This window comes from Coffea arabica, chromosome 4e, assembly GCF_036785885.1.
Source record: "Coffea arabica cultivar ET-39 chromosome 4e, Coffea Arabica ET-39 HiFi, whole genome shotgun sequence".
NCBI lineage: Eukaryota > Viridiplantae > Streptophyta > Magnoliopsida > Gentianales > Rubiaceae > Coffea > Coffea arabica.
This window is the reverse complement of record NC_092317.1, coordinates 48,331,014-48,349,327: the sequence shown is the minus strand read 5'-3', so window position 1 is coordinate 48,349,327 and position 18,314 is coordinate 48,331,014. Positions and strand designations below refer to the sequence as shown.

The 18,314-nt window shown below is 36.1% G+C and overlaps 1 protein-coding gene across 1 annotated transcript; it reads left to right on the top strand.

Moving 5' to 3' along the window:
* Positions 1-10,516: 10,516 nt before the first annotated feature.
* Positions 10,517-17,109, top strand: LOC113742628 (calcium-dependent protein kinase 10-like). The gene is made up of 7 exons (XM_027270505.2): positions 10,517-11,464; positions 12,366-12,509; positions 12,597-12,749; positions 14,351-14,466; positions 14,830-14,997; positions 16,045-16,275; positions 16,523-17,109. Exons 1-7 carry the CDS (start codon positions 10,774-10,776, stop codon positions 16,694-16,696), a joined length of 1,677 nt encoding a protein of 558 aa, XP_027126306.1. The 5' UTR covers positions 10,517-10,773; the 3' UTR covers positions 16,697-17,109.
* The last annotated feature ends 1,205 nt before the right edge of the window (positions 17,110-18,314 follow it).

The following is an 18,314-nucleotide window of genomic DNA, read 5'->3' as shown; positions in this document are numbered from 1 at the left end:
ATGTCTATACAAACAAACATATATATATATACATACATACGTACATATATATATATATGTATGTATAATTGAATTGCAAATGTCAATGAAATATAGGATTTAATCAATGAAATATTCAATGCATTTGGAGAAGAATAGCTGCAGGTTCTTTTTATTTTTTCCCTTTTTTGGTGTTTCACAACTTTATTTATTTATTTATTCCTATTCATGTAGAGCGCAACTCCAAATAGTTTTTCAAATTCGGACTTTTTCTATAATAAATTTTTCATATTTCACGCCCATAAAAAAAGTCTGTCTATTTTGAGTAAATTTTTTGTATGATATTGAAGTTGAATTTCATCTATTACTAAGTTTTTTTGGCTCAAATGTATGATTTTACATACTAATTACCTTTAACACTATAAAGGGTTCTATTTGTAAAAATTGTTTAAAAAATAGTATTTTCTTTTACTATCTCTTCCTACTGTAGAAGTTACTATTGGCTGTAACATAAAATCTTATCAATTTTCATCTCCTCACTTTTAAGATGCTTCCAATTTAGTACTTTTTTTCCTTGGTTTGTAAAATGTTCATTTTTTATAGCCTAAGGGTATTAAAGGCACTAAAATAATCTCTCTCCTCAAACATGAATTTTTTAATATTACTTTTGGTTAGAAGGGCTTCCAATGTTACCAAAATGTTAATTCAAGGGGTGCTAAGTGAGATTTTGAAAATCTCAAGGGAGCTAGGTGATATTTCATAAAACCTCAGGGGAGGTTTATGAAATTATCCCTTTAAAAATCTAAACATTGTTTAGCCCTTTTAGATTGCTATCTTTTTAGAGTTTCTGAAAAAAAAAATGTACTGTAACGTTTTGGTACATATGCCGAGGTAAAAAGGTGATTGAAAAATGTATTCATTAAAAACGTACAAATTTTTTGAGGGAGAAAAATGGCAATCCAAATTTTACTTGATTGGGGAATTATGCATTGATAATCTATCAAGTGTCTAACGTACTTTATGCTTCATTTTCAATTTTCGATACAGATTTCATAAGAACAAGTTTGTACTTCCTTTGATCATTTTATTAATTCAGGCTTGGTAAGTTTGGACTATAAAATAGGTCAAACACTGCAAGAGTTTATACCGAATAAGTTAAAGTTAGATTGTGCTATAGGTTGGATAGATTTGATATTATAATTTTCATTTGTAATGTTTTCTTTTCTTTTCTTTTTTTTTGTGGTTTCCACTCAAATTTTTTCTCCAGTGTTTAATACAAATTAAAACTACTTTCTTACATTAATGTCTTTCTTTATCATATATTTTTTTTTATGTGAAGAAGGGATGAATTAGATTGTACAAAAGAAGTGAGTGTAACTGAAATGTTATAAATCTAAGACCGTCCAATGCCAGTGAGACGAGTTTGGATATGAAAGCTCGAGGTCGTTGTGTCTGTGAGCCCAATGCCAGAAATAAACGACTGTTGAGTGTAGGCAAGTTCATGCTTAGCCCAGGTCAAGCAGTGGGCTTGTTGGAAATCCTTGAAGCCCATACTATACGTTCAACTCATCTACACAAACCTAAATTGGGCCTCGCCGAAATTTTGCAAGGGAGGACGCTATAATTCAATAGTTGTCAGACAATTTACGATAGACGAACGGGTATGCATTCTTCAGGTCAGCTGGCTTGTGTAGCCTCTTCAGGTGAGACAGGTCTGGGGTTCGACCCCAAGGCTGAGTGTTCGGGGTGATACTCTCGGGGATCGGTGGGGTCCGCTCTCCCCGGACGATAGGAATAGTGGCACAGACGGTATTACCGGTCTGGAGTGACCGATACCCAGCGATAAAAAAAAAAAAAAAAAAAAAAACGGGTATGCATTCTTCTTCTGCTGAAGAAAATTATGGCTTGTAACAGACGTTTTCATTTTGAGAGTACTAGACATGTAGGAAAAAAATTGGAATTATTACATTCCAACTATTGATACTTTTAGAAAACCGCACAAGTATGTGTAAACTTTAGAGAAAAGGAATGATGTTAAGTAATACAACTATTGTATTTTCGTGGTTAACAAAATCAAAGCGTTTTGTGACTTTGCTATTTTCCTTCTTAATACTACTCACAATAGCTACATCCTCATTGAATCTCAACTCAATTAAATGGTTTAATCGATCAACAAAAGGGATGAATGAGTTGATTAAGAAGCATTGGAAGTGATTAATTCTATCATGAATTGAATGAGCTACTCGGGGAACAGTTGTTTTCATTCATTTGTTAAAGGTAGATTGTATAGAGTTTAGAATTTGATTCATTCTCGACCATTGGGCTATAACTTATAAGAGGCTAAGGGTAATTTTGAAAGATAAATTTTGGGTTCAAGTGAAGTGATAGCGTTAGAAACCACCAATGGTCTTAACTTGAGGTGGTGAAGTATATATTCCCAAAGTTAGAGGATGCGAAGTGTGACCATCCCAAACTAAATCAGGGGTGCAAACTATGACTGACCCTAATAAATATGAAAAACTTTTGGTCTATCAAGCAGGATGTTTAACTCCTGCCTAAAAGTTCTCCTATCAGCATAATGTAATAGGACCCTAAAAGGCACTTTCTAACCACCTGTCTTTGGGCTGGTGGCCACCACTCGGCCATTAACCCTTGTCTCCCACCAAAATGTCACATTTAAAGTGGCTTGGCTTCAAAAAATCCAGGTGGGTGCGTAGTGCACCCGTTTGATTCGGTGATGATTTAATCCTCTCTGGGTTACCCCTGGACCTCCTTAGGTCCGCCCCCTCCCCCTAGTGTAGGTTAGATTAGATTATACAACAGTTATCGTCTCCGAAAAAAAAAAAAGGCACTTTCTGTTATCCAAATATAAGAAAAAGAAAAAGATGAATCTAAAACAACAAGATCGATGTTGTAGGTACATTATACCTAAAAAAAATAAAAACAGGATGAGGCAAAGTCCCTATCCCCTGTACAAAATCTTAAAAAAGACTCCAGAAAGTGATTCTTTTATGCGGTAGGCGTGAGAGAATGAGCTGTGAGAGAAATGCATTCTTCCTTTGCATCATCAAAAGTTCAAACATCATAATAGCCAGCCACCATACTCAAAAACTACACAACATGGCTTCCCTTTTTTCCCTTTTCTTCCCGGCTGCCCTACTTTGCCGCAATGCCAGGGTATAAAGACACCCACACGAGAATGAGACTAATTTCTTTCCATCATTGCTTTCTTAATCATATGCATTAAATGAAAACCATTTTTCCCCTTTTCTTTAGCTAGTTCGCTTACATGTTCTACAACGTAACTACACCAACTGTTATACACTTAGCTGTTCCTATCTATAGTTTGCATGGGGTTTAAGTATCTATCTAAATCAAACATTTCATGGGTCCTTTTTGCTTTGCTATTAATTGGACATGTGACATGTTAGATGCCACAAAGGAGGACTTTGTTTGTTCTTTTAACTTGTTTTTTCTTCTTCCCAGCGGAGTTTACTAATATATGGTCCACACATTTAATGTCATGAAGAAATCTAGAAGTTAATTTTTGGCAAATGTTCTTTTTATGGACTGATTGATTTGCTATAGATTAGACTATGAAAATTAAAAGAGTCAGGGAAATCAAGAAGGTTTTTGAGGGATATATATAGGGAATTCTTGATTTCAACAAAGTCTGCTGTGTACTTGATTTAATACTTCTGAGAGGTAGTAGGGCTGCTTTAGACCACATTTGGGATAATTAAGAATTACACTCTGATTCTGCATAAAGACACACCCACACACAAGTCACAACCCTCTTTTTGAGCCATGTGGAAGAGGATTAGGCCGAAAACACGTCATGTTTTTTCTTGATGAATTGCAAATTAAAATAATCACAAACCAGTCAATAATATTATCCCCAACAGCGAAAAGACAAAAAAAAAAAAAAGGCAAAAAAAAACTCGGACGTACGTTCTATGTGTATTTCAAGAATGAAAATGATGGAATTTTTTGGACTTGAGTTATTTGCTTCAATAATATTCTTTGGCAGCTTTAACATTGAACAAGGATTCAATCTGAAGAGTGCCTAGCTTGTAATAATGTCTCTTTGCACAATTTCTTTCCATTTAACACCGGCAATCAAAACTTGTAGTGGTTAATTATCAAAGAAAGAAGCCCCGGCTAAGCTTGCACGTCCAGAAGGAGACGAAAGCGACTTTGTACCAGTGAGACCCTGGAAGCGGAGGCTTATCCAAGAAATGAATCACTACAGTAAAGTCCCACGTCTATTCCACGTCATAATGGACCGTCCACATGGAGTCTTTTTTTTTTTTTTGGTCGTAATGACACATCTAATTTAGGTTAACCCACTCCTACTCCTACACTGAAGGGGAGGGGGGGCCTACTCTAGGGGTGATCCAATTCAGTCGAAGGAACTTGACGGGGACTAAACCACCATCAGACCAGACGAGTGCACCACGCACCCATATGGATTTAGAACAATCTACATATAAAGACACATTGATGGGAAACCTTGCCTCCTACCTCACAATTAATGTGTTGGCCAACTCCTTCAGTGGGAGTTAGTTCCGTCCACATGGATTCAGATGATGTTAATTAAGGAGTCCTAACATCCAAGGTACATAAATGACACTGCGTAATCGGATTTATGGTATCAAAGTTGGAAGAGGGGCAGGAATCATGGCAAAAAAAAAAAAAATATAAGTTTTAGATTTTATCTTGTATCTCGTTTTTAATACCATGTGTGGGTCTCGTAAAATTTTGTTCTATAATTACACATTGTTGAAAGTAAGTTACGCCGCGTGCAGACAAAATTACGCTACGTGCATTTTACACAAAACCACCCTGAACGGTTTTCCTAGTTTCCATTCGGGCCCTTGTCCGTCAAAGTTCGCTCGCTTGTTGATTAACATTTCTACCAAACTCATTCTTTTTATCTTCTAAAATATGATGGCCTATTTTGATCTTGGATGAAAGAACTATTGTAATGTAGCTTGATTACAAAAATTTTGTCGCTAAGGAAACAGCTTTTGGATATATACATATATATATATATATATATATATATATATACATGTGCTCGCGCGCACGCATGTGTAAAGGATAAATCAGTATCATGAGCTAAGAGACGACATAAAATAGCCACCAAGATTCAACATTCTGCAGAATTCCAATTCCCCGGGATATGAGAGGGAATTCCAATTCTCTTCCCCACCGATTTTCCACCGAACCACAACTTACGAATAGTGCAATATTCCATTGTCATGAGGCTTTTTGTAGAGGTAGAAGCCAGGAGACAGCTACTTGATGGTGGTCCAAACTCCAGACCAGGGCCTGGACCGTTCTGACTTTGATGTTGCGTTTGAAGGAGAAGTGAGACGGAGACCAGGGGACGTCTCACTTCTCAGAATCACCAGACTATAACATATTTCACAGGTAAATACTAAATATTGACCTACAATTGTGGGGTATTTCTCCTGGTTTAAGGTCTCCAGGCTTCTCGACCAGTTACCAATTGGCTGGACGTGGAAGTTTGGTGGGTCCCCTTAGATTGCTTAGGCCAGTCTTTCCATTAACTCTCTGAGCGTTTCTAATCTAATTATCTGCCTATTTTTGAAAAAAAAAAAAATATTGACCTACAATTGATACTCTTTACATGAGAGAGAATAATTATATTTATATACGATTTGATTATCGGGCGCTTAGTGGGCACTCGATAAGAGAAATTTCAAGTGCTAGTTTTGTTATAAAAAAAAAGAAGAAGTGTGATTAATTCGAAAAAGTATCTAAATACAGGAAGCGCAATGACTATAATTGTGTGCATTTATTTACATGATAAGTCACGCGTCCTCTAAACATGTTTGACACGTGTTAGAATAATGCACTTATACTTTGATTGATTCTCCACCCCACAAAAATTGAAATAGAAAGATCTCGTCCATAAATTGCTAGCACTTAATTTCTAACCAAATTATTAAATGCGCTGAGGTGTGTAAAGTTTGTTCATGGAGAAAAACCTGTCATGCTACAGGAATAACAATAATCTCCTGTTGGCCCTTGCGATTAATTGTTGGCGTTGTTGTCCCGGAATTCAATTCTGTTGACTTGCTTCAAGGGTGATGTGTATGAAGAAAGAACGATCAACGTACATAATTGTCTACGACTCTGGTCAATTGTCTAGCTCGGTTGGCCTTGAATTCTTAGCCAGCATTGCCTCACTATGTTGACTTCTTGATCCATCCTGCTGGCTGCTGGTACTAAGTAATCCCACTTCTTCCATGGCCAAAAGTAAGAAAATTTTGGAAATAATTTACAGGGTAAACTGCCACAATGGATCCCAAGACTTTTCTTACCTTTTGTTTTTACCAATTTTGTGACTAATGCAATGAAGATTGGGTGAAAACATAATAATTTTACCAAGTCTTCAAATAGGTTAAAGATTGGTGACGTATATACGATTGAATTTTGAGAGATGACTGTTTGTGTTTGAGGACTTTGTTCGAATTCTGAATCCGATAGTTTAATTTTGGGGTGAGAACGGTACGGGGACGGCTTGGGGAGGAAAGGGAAGTGAAGAAACAAAAAGAAAGAAAGAAAGAAAGAAAGCCTTGTGGAGGACTTTTTTTTTTTACGTAACGTTATATCTAATCTAATCTAACCTACTCCTATTCGAAGGGAGGAACCTACTGTAAGAAATGGCCCAACTGAACCACCATCAGATCAGACTTGCCGAGACGACTCTAGGGAGTGTTGGAGGACTAGGTGATTTCTTTTCTCGACTTTCTTGGATGGTTAATGCTTCAAAACCAGCCCGTGACCATAAGTTACGAAGGAGGAGTCTTTGTCATATTAAATACCGAAGTTCTAAAATACGCATTAATTGTATCTACAAGAATGAATTAACACGTACAAATGTTACGCGTATCGATCATTGAATACCTTTGATTAATCAGTAAGTGAATGCCCCTGACTTGACTTCATGCATGGAATTTTAACCCTAGTCAAAGCAGTCCAAAACCACTAATCAATAAAAAGCATGGGGCGTGAACAGATCTACCAAATCAAAATAATTCCATTTCTTTTTGTGGATATAAATTTAGGGCAACAGAAAGTGTTTGGAGAGGTTGGCTTATCTCACCAACGTCAAAAAGGCTCCTTCACTTATTTATTACTCTTTCTGTGAGAATTAGATACCTCTATTCCCCCCTTTCCTCTCCGAGGCAAACGAAAGTAGCCTATGATATATTTTGGTGAGCTTTATATGCCTTGTTTGGATTGATATTTTTTCTCAATAAATTTTTACGTTTTTCACGACTATATTTTTCAGTCACCTTTCTATCTCACGTACATTACATTGCTGTAATACATTTTTTTACAAAAATTCTAGAAAATAAACAGGCTTGATTCCTTTTCGTTGACAAAGTCAAATGAGAGGATGATTTTTTTTTTTTTTTTTGAAGTAGTACAAACAGTTTCTAGATATATATAAATATATATATATATATGTAGGGAATGATAAGTTTTACTTTTAGAGAATCAATTGTTATATAGGTTGATAGTAGTGGTTGGTAACTCAATGAATGTGACTTCTAATGTAATGTATCGTCATGAAATCGATAGCTCCTTATAATTTGTTGGAAGTTGCATTATACCAGAAGGGAATGTTCTTGCGTAGCTTTTGAAGATTTAACAGACAACTTGTCCCGAGAAACTATGACCAAGAAAAGCAAAATTACACACTAGATGTACATAAAATGATCAAAATAAATTTTTATTTTTATTTTTTTAGGTGAGTAACATGATTATGATCATTACTTCTATCTCATCATTAATTAACACTTATTAGTACCCCTTTCTTTTTCCTCCTTTGTGATGAAAACGAAAAAAGAAGTGTTAGATTAGGGCAATTAGTTGTAGGGGCTTAAATCTTGCTTGGCACACGCATCGTTAGCTCACAATTAATGTACTATCCCATTCATCATTTTGTATTTCCTCCCTTCATATTAATTTATTTTTGGATAAATTACTTATTCCCGCCTATGGTTTTACATCATGCCAGATGATCTCTCTAAGATTTTAAAATAGCTACATAACCCCCATGTGATTTTATGTAAAGTGAAAAATGAACAAAATGCACAATCAGTTACGGCGTTTATATACTAAATGCACTTTAAAAGCGCGTACGATAAAATCTTAATATCCGTATAATTCCCTTATAGTTGTATAAATATCCACTTTACCCCATTATGATTTTTTTTTTATTTATCCTCATGATCTCTCTGTGCTTTTATACAAGGTGGTTAAGCCGTCGATTGATTTAACATTTAAGTAAGAACACTATCGGTATTTCAACTAACTACGTTGCATAGACTATTTTTTGTCAAATTTTCACTTTACATAAAATTATAGAGGGATTATGAGGGGGGACATGTGGCAATAGATGAAATCATAGGGGGTTATATGTAATTTATCCTCTATCTTTTTCATCAATGCAATTGATTAATGCACTTGATTAATGCATTTGACGATGAATACAAACGACAAAGGTGTAATTGGTGAACAACTCCAAAATCATTCCAACCCTTCAATGACCAATATTAGTTCTTTAATTAATCTTCATTTCGAAAGCAATATAGTAATTAGTGAGACAAGTTTAGTAAACTATCCAAACTTCTTTCTTGATGTGTCCATTTCCATTCTTCCTCAGTAAAATGTTTTCTAGTGTAAATGAGATCCATTTGGTGCCTTTCGCTGGTCGAAACAAATCATAAAACAATAAACGAACATCAACTTTTGTCTCTGTGTAAAATACTAGGAAGCTCTTCCAAAGCTGTTGTTATCTATTTCAAAACCAGATATTGGGTATTTGCTTTGAAAGTAGATACTGGGCATTTGCTTGTTGTAGTTTTTATGTTATATTGTTCTTTCTGCTTTTTTCATGAGTTTTATTCACTACTCACTAGAACCAGTCATGGTAAGTTGGCAACACATCTGTCTTCTTTCTCATCATCCTTAACTTGTTCTTGCATGTCTGCTGTCTCGTTTCGCTTTGTCCGCTCGACACCATTTTTAGTTGCATGCAGATAATTTAAAAGTTTGCCCAAGTCATGTTTTTTGTGGAAAAAAAGAAGAAACAAATATGATTATCAAATATTTACTTCAAGTGTTAATTAATGATTATCAAATATATTGTACGTATGTAGTCTCCAACACGGAGATTAATTGCATTGTAAGTTCATGAAAGTGTTAAACGTATGTTCTCTCTTCTTAATTTGCTCTAACGTATAGGTTCGAGTTCCCATACTTATACATAAATGATTTGTTAAGCTAGTTTGAAATGGCGTAAAATAGATGGTATTTTCTTTGATTTGCAACGTATGCACACATAAACTTTCTTTTTTCCTAATCTTATTTCTAGAAGAAGAATATAAATGGTCTCTGAACTAATCATCCTAAGTCAATGGTGGGGATGTCTTTTGTTGAGAAGACTTGTTAAACTAAAAAACCGAACCTAAACAAGCAAAGAATACTTTAATTCATTTTCTCATTCATTAAATTATATAAGAGGAGTCACATTTGACCATCTCTCCCCATCCACAAATCCCTAACAAGCATCTATATACGCCTTGTTTGGAAGCCAAGTTTTTTGCCAAGTTTATCTGCTACAAGTTTTTTAAAAACTTTAACTGCAGTAACATCAAAAAGCTTTTCAAAGTTTTTAAACTATACACTTCAAAATATTAAAAAAAAAACACACTTTAAAAATGTTTTAAAAACTTCTACAGTAAGTTACAGTAAAGTTTCAGACAAACACAAAAAAAACTCGCCTTCCAAACGGCTTATAATCTCACTTCCACAAGGATATTAATAAGAATAAAACAAAGAGAATACATTTGCTCAAAAGAAAAATAAAGGGAATAGGTAGGTTCAATTAATTAACTTAACAAGCCTTTGTCCTATGCAATAAGGACAACATAGCGCAAATGTTTCAAATGCTTAGGTAAGTAATTACAAGTATCCATTCACTTTCCCCCATGTATTAGCATTAATTGTTAGGATGATCTCATGCTCTTGACCACATAAATTTCTTGTCACCTTTTGAAAACAAAACTAAAAAAGCCACTAAAAACATTACACTTGCTCATTCATAATTTAGTTTCTTTACATAAATAGTACTATAAACTAATTGAGACCTTAGAATGCACGCAATCGAGTTATAGTTCTAATTTTCTTGTTGTCTCCTTACTTTTTGAATCTCATCTTTTTCCAGAACACTACTGAGATTATGAGTTCTAATTTTGCCTTACTTTTTGAATCTCACCTTTCTCTACAGTTACAAAAATTAAAATTAAAAAAAATGTGCTTAAGCTACTTATTCTCTTCTTCTCTATTTAAAAGGTCAAAAACATCATGCTCAACACTTTACTTGGACTGGTAAACTTACTAATTACTGGAGTAGTAAACAAATCAAACAAATATATAATAATTGCAAGAGTCCAATAGAAAAATAACTTCTTAATAAATTCAACAATTTTCAAAAAAAGCCAACTTTTCATCACCCCCCTCAATCCATTGCTTTCCTCCCCGCGTTTTCTCTCTCTCTCTCTCTCTCTCTACTCATTTCTCAACTCTCACCAACTAACCTCCCACCCACCTGCTCTGCACCCAGCCTCCGCCATGCCCGCTTCCTCCACCACCACCACTCACGGCCGAGCAACGAACCCACTGTTTTGAGTATTCTACTTCATATTCACCCACTGGCCACCACCACTTTCAACCCACGAAAGTTAAACCATGGGCAACTGCAACGCCTGCATACGCCCCGAAAACGAGCTTCCCCAAGCAGCGTCCTCCCCCACCACCACCTCCTCGTCCGACCGCCGTCATAAACACCACAAGAAACCTCCTTCTCCAAAACCCAGAAAAACCCGGGAGCGAAGGCCCAACCCCTACGCCGAATCCCCAGCTACCATCCGGGTCCTCAAGGACTTCATCCCCCGCACCCGAATCTCCGACAAGTACATCCTCGGCCGGGAGCTCGGCCGGGGCGAATTCGGGATAACTTACCTCTGCACCGACCGGGAGACCCGGGACGCGCTGGCCTGCAAGTCAATCTCCAAGAAGAAGCTGAGGACGGCGGTGGACATAGAGGACGTGAGGCGGGAGGTGGCCATCATGTCGAGCTTGCCGGAGCATCCCAACATAGTGAAGCTGAGGGCCACGTACGAGGACAACGAGGCGGTTCATCTGGTGATGGAGCTGTGCGAAGGCGGGGAGCTGTTTGATAGGATAGTGGCGAGAGGGCATTACAGCGAGAGGGCGGCGGCCGCGGTGGCCAAGACTATTGCGGAGGTGGTGAGGATGTGTCATGCCAATGGAGTGATGCATAGGGATTTGAAGCCGGAGAATTTCTTGTTTGCTAATAAGAAGGAGAATTCTCCTCTCAAGGCTATTGATTTCGGCTTGTCTGTGTTTTTTAAGCCCGGTGTGTTTATACTTCCAATCCAAAAGAATGGAAATTTTGGTTTTTTAATGAATTAAACTTTTTTTCTTGCTTTACACCTAAAGTTATTTAGTTTTCGCATTGAATTTGAATTGTTTAAGCCTGGGACAGTTTCAAGTTTTAATTTTTAGTTTTCAACATTTTTTTTGGGTATTGTGTTGGGGATTTGGCTAAAAGTTTGTTTTTTTTTTCTTTTTTTTTGTATGTTGTGGATTTGTGTGAAATTTTGGGTTTTGCTCGAATTAATTAGAGGTTAAAGCTTTGTCTAAGTCTGGAAATGTTTCTAGTTTTTTATTCTTTTTCAACTCCCCCCCCCACCAAAAACCCCCCAACAACAATAAAATTAGGGTGGAGGTGGATTAATTCTGAAATTTCGGTTTCAGTGTATTTTAATGATTTCAGGAGATCTCTGATTTCAGTTTTAATGTTGGAAATTCAGTTGGTTTCTACTTATCTTGTTTGGTCTTTGGAGGGTACAACAGGATATTTGGTTGAATTTGGAAAGTATCAGGAAATTATAAAGTGGCATGTGATTATTTCCCTGAATATTTATTTAGTTTACTCAACGATTGTTAGTTCTTCTTAATTATCTCTAAATTTTGGTTGATATTTTGGCAACAAGTTGCCAAATTCAGAATATTTTACAACGTTATAGCAAACTTTTGTGGTAAAATATTCAGAAAATCATGATATATCTTCATTAGATTTTATGTTACTTTTGTTGAATTTTCTGGTAAAATTTCTAACTTTTACAGAATTAAATTTCCATTTTGCCATCAATTTGATAGTTTCCATAATTTTGTATTGTTACAGGTGAATCATTTATTTATTTATTTATGACATCAAGTCGTTACTTTGCTTTATCTTCATTTTTGTTGTGAAGGTGAAAGATTTTCTGAGATTGTTGGAAGTCCATATTACATGGCTCCAGAGGTTTTGAAGCGCAGTTATGGACCTGAGGTGGACATTTGGAGCTCTGGTGTGATCCTTTACATTTTGCTATGTGGAGTTCCTCCATTTTGGGCAGGTAATTTTAATATTAACTATGCAAAGTATCCCAGAAGTTAACTTCTATACTAACAGTTTTTTTTTTTTTTTGAATTGTCTGCCGTAGAAACTGAACAGGGTGTTGCTCTGGCAATTTTACGGGGTGTGATCGATTTTAAAAGGGAACCATGGCCCCAAATATCTGAAAGTGCGAAGAGCCTTGTTAAGCAGATGTTGGAGCCAGATCCCAAAAAGCGTTTGACTGCCCAACAGGTGCTTGGTAAGTATATCTTCTGAAGTTTGGCTGTATGTCTAATATAACCCACAAATTGTTTCTTATCTTTAATTATGGTTGATGATTCTCCAAAGAGATATGAAAGCAGTGGAGATAGTTTATTTGGTGCTTTACTAGTTCTTTCATTGGGGCAAAAGATAAGACTTGGACGATTGGGTTGGAGTGTGTTAAGCTGATTCCATAGCTTAATTGCAGCATTTACGCGTTGGATCAGTGTCCATTATGTGTTAACCGGTGGAAGTATGGGTTGTAAACACTTCCAGAACAAATGCTTTAGCTTTGGTTTCGTATCTAAACTATACACTTGTCACTGTTACAACTTGATAAACTAAATCACCAAAATGAGGTAAGTGAAGGCTATTGTAGCTTGCAGTAGGAATAACTTCGATAGTTTTTGCCTATGAAACCTCTTTAAACCAATAAATATCTTATGCTTAGAGCATGATATCTGATGCTGTTTTGCATAGCAATGTTGGATGCTTATAAATCTCTAAATTATGACTCCACCAAACCTTTGACATGCAAGAGCTTGTTCTAGTCAATCAGAATCGATCCGTGATATCAGTCGATGTCTGTCTCAAAATTTATTTTTTATTTTCCTAAAATTTTTTGAAAATCCCAAAACAAGATTATAGAGTAAACCAGAAGTACTGATAAAAAGGATTCAAGCATAACTTCTTTCCCTCAAATGAGCAGTTTCCCGTCCTATGCTTGTGACCCAGTGATCCAATTAGAGGAATAACTGGAACAATCTTTCAATCCTTCTCTGCTTAGGACTCAAAGTCTGAATCTTTTATCTACCAAGCACCAAGCGATTGCTGAACTGGTTTGACTCCATGAAGTGCCTATGGCACCAGCTGCCTACTTTCTTCCTCAACATTCTTTCTAAACATAATTGCTGATTTCATATCAGAGTTCACATCCTTGTATTTGAATCATATTTGATCCAGCACAAAATCTCTTCCTCATCATAATCTTCAATTTGTGCCTTCCTCGTGATAGTTGATACTGATCATACTCTTCTAAGTGTAGTACTTGATTTAAACTGCAAGTATTCTAAGTAATACTAGCTCCAATTTAAATCTGTTATCTTGCTGCACCTTCATAGAGATGGTAAAACCCCTCTTGAAACTTTTTTGATGTATTCGGCTGGTCCTCTTGTTGTAGCAAAATAGTTTAATCAAAAGTTTGCTTTATGGGAATTAAAACTCTTGTTTTGGATGGTTCTCTGAGTTAATTCTCATGTAAATGTAAAATTCATGGACTTAATACTACAGTCATGGAGGACTATGTGTTTAATCTGCTGTTGCTGTTTACCTGCTTGGATGTCTACCACTTTATTTCATGTTTTTGATACTTTCTTTACATTTATCTCTTCATTCTGGTAACTCAATGTTCTTGGATGGAATATCTTAAAATTTAGAATGTCTGGAAAATGTGAAAGCATACTGAATTGTAGATGATCAGAACTAGAAGTTTGGTAGAACATTGGGGAATTTTGGCGTTTAGGGGTAATGAAAATAGTTTTGGTGTCCAGCAGCAATTATGCGACTAACTAGTTGCAATATGTCTGTTTCTTTGGTCAGACCACCCCTGGTTACAAAATGCTAAAAAAGCTTCAAATGTTCCATTGGGTGATATAGTCCGGACAAGGCTCAAGCAATTTTCTGTGATGAATAAGTTCAAGAAGAAAGCACTTCGGGTGAGCATCATAATTTTTTTTTTTTGTCTTTTTCCAAGTCCAGGTTGCAATTACTGTTTGTGCAAGATGTTACAAATATTATTATTATTATTATTTTGTCAATGCCTCAATTTTTTTTAATGCCAAAGCCTCAAAATGTTACAATTGGATAAATAAAAAAGCTTGTGCTCTGGATGAATTCAATGAGCAAATTTTGAAATATATGCTAAATTTGCTAAATTTGTATTTGATTTAGTTATAAGTTTATGGTTGCATATAAGTTTTTTTTCTTTTTGAATTGCTTTTTAGTACTCCAATGTCAGTTATGCAGATATTTTCATTAGGATAACCAAGATACATTTTTGTTCTTTGTCGAATCTGTAGGTGATTGCAGAACACTTATCTGTTGAAGAGGTAGAGGTCATAAGGGATATGTTTACGTTGATGGACACTGACAATGATGGGAAAGTAACATATGAGGAGTTACGGGCAGGGCTTCGGAAAGTTGGTTCACAGTTGGCTGAACCAGAGATAAAATTGCTTATGGAAGTGGTAAATGTCATTTCTCTTGAAACTCTGAGGTTGGCTTGCTTTAATGTTAAAGAGTGATCCTTCTTCCATTACTCTTTGTCTGTTCTAGGGCTGTATAAACTTGTTCTTGATATTTCAATGGGTCACTTAATATCTTGACCATCAGTCGTGGTTTTATTTAGTCACTACTTGGAAATATGTTCTTTTATCGTATTACACTTGTGCCTGTACAGCTGCATGTAGTTAAACCTTTGTCCTTGCGTCTACTTTGCCTTTCCTCTTCATCCTGTCTATAATTTATGAAACACTGTACCATATAAATGAGGAATGTAAACTCTTATTGTAGAAGATATTATAGCTTTGGACTCGGCTCAAACCACAAATAACCAACGCTTCCTTTTGCATTTGCCTGTTTGGCTTGAACATGAGAAGTCTATTTCCCTTATTTAACTTCTTTATTTTTGAGGGCAAACTAAGTAATTGTTTCTATAAAAATCAGTAAAACAATCTTCTGTGGAAAAAAGTGTTTTCTGAACTTGATGCTCTAGCAGTAGATCATCAGATTCTACCTGGATGTGAAGTCTGCTCTGCACTTAATGTTGTCTATATTTTATCAATCTGTTGAAGTATTTGGTCAATCTACACTAAGGCATTAAATTTTGGTATTGGTCTTGGGAGCCTTGACTTTGTTTTCCGCATATTTTTCTGAATAGAAGTCAATGTCAAAAGAAAGATCTCTAGAGACCATAAAAGGAAAAGAAGAATCCTGTAACACAGATTGCTCTTTTAATTCACTCATTACTTCTTGACCAGAGAAGTTACAGTACGACTAATTTCTAATAGCTGCACTACTTTGAACATGTATTTACATGTGACTGTGTGACCAAACTCCAGAAAAAGTTGGTAACGACAAACAGAGATATCGAGTTTTCGATGTCACTGGAATCCTATATGCTATTGAAGACATTATTGATTGACCAAGGAAGGTCGAATTACCAATGGGTATGTCTATTTGTCCATCATGAGGGTTAATGTGCTTTTTCTACTGTCTCTACTGAAACTTATTAGGCTGATGTTGATGGAAATGGAGTTCTGGACTATGGAGAGTTTGTAGCAGTGACGATACACTTGCAGAGGATGGAGAATGATGAGCACTTTCGTAGAGCGTTCATGTTTTTTGACAAAGACGGAAGCGGGTATATTGATCTGGATGAGCTCAAAGAAGCTTTGGCGGATGAATCAGGCGAGACTGATGTGGCTGTACTGAATGAAATTATGCGAGAAGTTGATACAGACAAGGTATGACAGCTAATTTAATTATCTCCTCTAATCAATTTAAGGCCTAATTATCATCATTCTGTAAAATAGTTCACCTTAAAACACCAGTCAAGCTTTGCTCATTGAGCAAAAAGGTACTTGTTACCTTTAGGACATTATTTAAGCAGGAGTTGATTCGAAATTGCATGCGCTTCCTATCATAAATCAAACTAGAGTTGCCTATCCATTCCTCTCTCTCACCTTGCTCATTCTGAACTGTTCCTCCCAGGATGGACAAATTAGTTATGAAGAGTTTGTTGCAATGATGAAAACTGGAACCGACTGGAGAAAGGCATCTCGGCAGTACTCGAGAGAAAGGTTCAAGAGTTTGAGCCTTAATCTGATGAAGGATGGATCTTTGCAGCTTCAAGATGGGTTTACGGGTCAAACTGTCGTCGTTTGATCTCAATGCTTCACCCTCAGTTAGTGTTTCTTTGCTTCAGAAGTAAATAGCCTACGAAAACCAGTTCTGCCATGTCTATAATTTCTGCTATGTGGATAGTCTGTGTTATAGGAATTGCAGAATGAAGGATGAACCTTTAATTTTCAGGTTCCCGAGGGGGGAGGGGGAGGGGGGGTTGGGCTGTGACAGTTGAAGGATGATACATTTTGGTCGCGATTGTTTATTGTTCAGGCATCCATGTTTTGCTGGTTGATTCGATTTTTAACTTGTAAATTGTCATGTGATTTGAGTTCCATATCCACTATTGTGCCTCTTTGAACTGCACAAAAAGCAGTTAAGAGTTGCTTATTGGGTACATGTCAGTGCTGGAGGCATTCTTTAATTTGTTAAAAGTTGTTTCCTCTGATTGAAAAGCTGCAGTTCAAAGTCTTCATCCTATCTTCTATAGTACAATGTTTTCAGCAAATGCCCAAAACATGCAAGGGCTAAGATGAATAAAACTCGAATTTAGTTCAATGACGAAAACTAATTAAATTGACGGCTAGATGAGAAAGTGGTTCTTTAAAAACAAAAAAAAAAAGCTAATTGAACTTGATAAAATTATAGTTTACATTCTCTAGCAAAATGACTGGTGATTACAGACAACCAATCATGGTTAGCCATCTCAGTTGAGTCTGAACTAGAACGGAGAGCACCGTTACGATATCGATCTCTGAATTGTAGGTAAATTCATAATTGCGGTAACTCACTCTAATTTGACTAATATTGGTTGAGTCGAAATTGTGATGGCTAGAGTCAATCTAAATCTTCGAGTTAACTTGGAGTCGACTCGAGAATCAAACAAAGTCGGACAAAAATTTGCAGAAATAGAGAGGTTATTATCCTACCATTTCAGATGCACACAAATTGGTGCTACTCCAACGGTTCACAACAACGATTGCTTTCTATCACATCTCTATTGTTTTACCTCTTTTTTTTTAACTTTTATTGAAAAATTGAACACCTAATAATTGAAACCAAACAAGCAAATTGAAAGGTTATGCACTCATCTTTCTAGAAGTCAAGCCCATCTCCGTGTTTCCTAGCAGTAGCCAACAATCATGTGTGAGTTGAATCCCATCTCCATCAAATCCTGCCTTTGCCTTTGTTTTTGTTAGAAAAAAGAAGCTTTTAGGAAAGCTTAATCCATCAGTAACGGGCAGGGAAAGGAAGGGAAGGGAGGGAAGAGCTCAAGATTTGGCAACCGATAAGGATGATGCAATGGTGATTGTGACTAGTGATGCTAATCTGACAAGTCGATCGAAGGTGAAGGAGTTAGGAAGCTTTGGGGGTTAAAGACTTAAATCGGTGCTAATGTGATAATTAGGAGAAAAATGGGCTTTTCAACTTTCAAATTTATGCGCTTTCAATCAATATGATAATTAGGGGAATTGACATTTTGAAGGTGATTTTTACAAATGAATTTTGTTGGGCCTATTCCATGGAAGTGCAAATCAGCATTTTGAGCAAAGGTTTGTTAATTTAGTTTTATTAATTTGTTCATTTATTTGAAATTGTTAAAGGTTTTATTTCTAATTTACTATTTTTTCTAGATTTAATATATAACATTTTTGTTGTG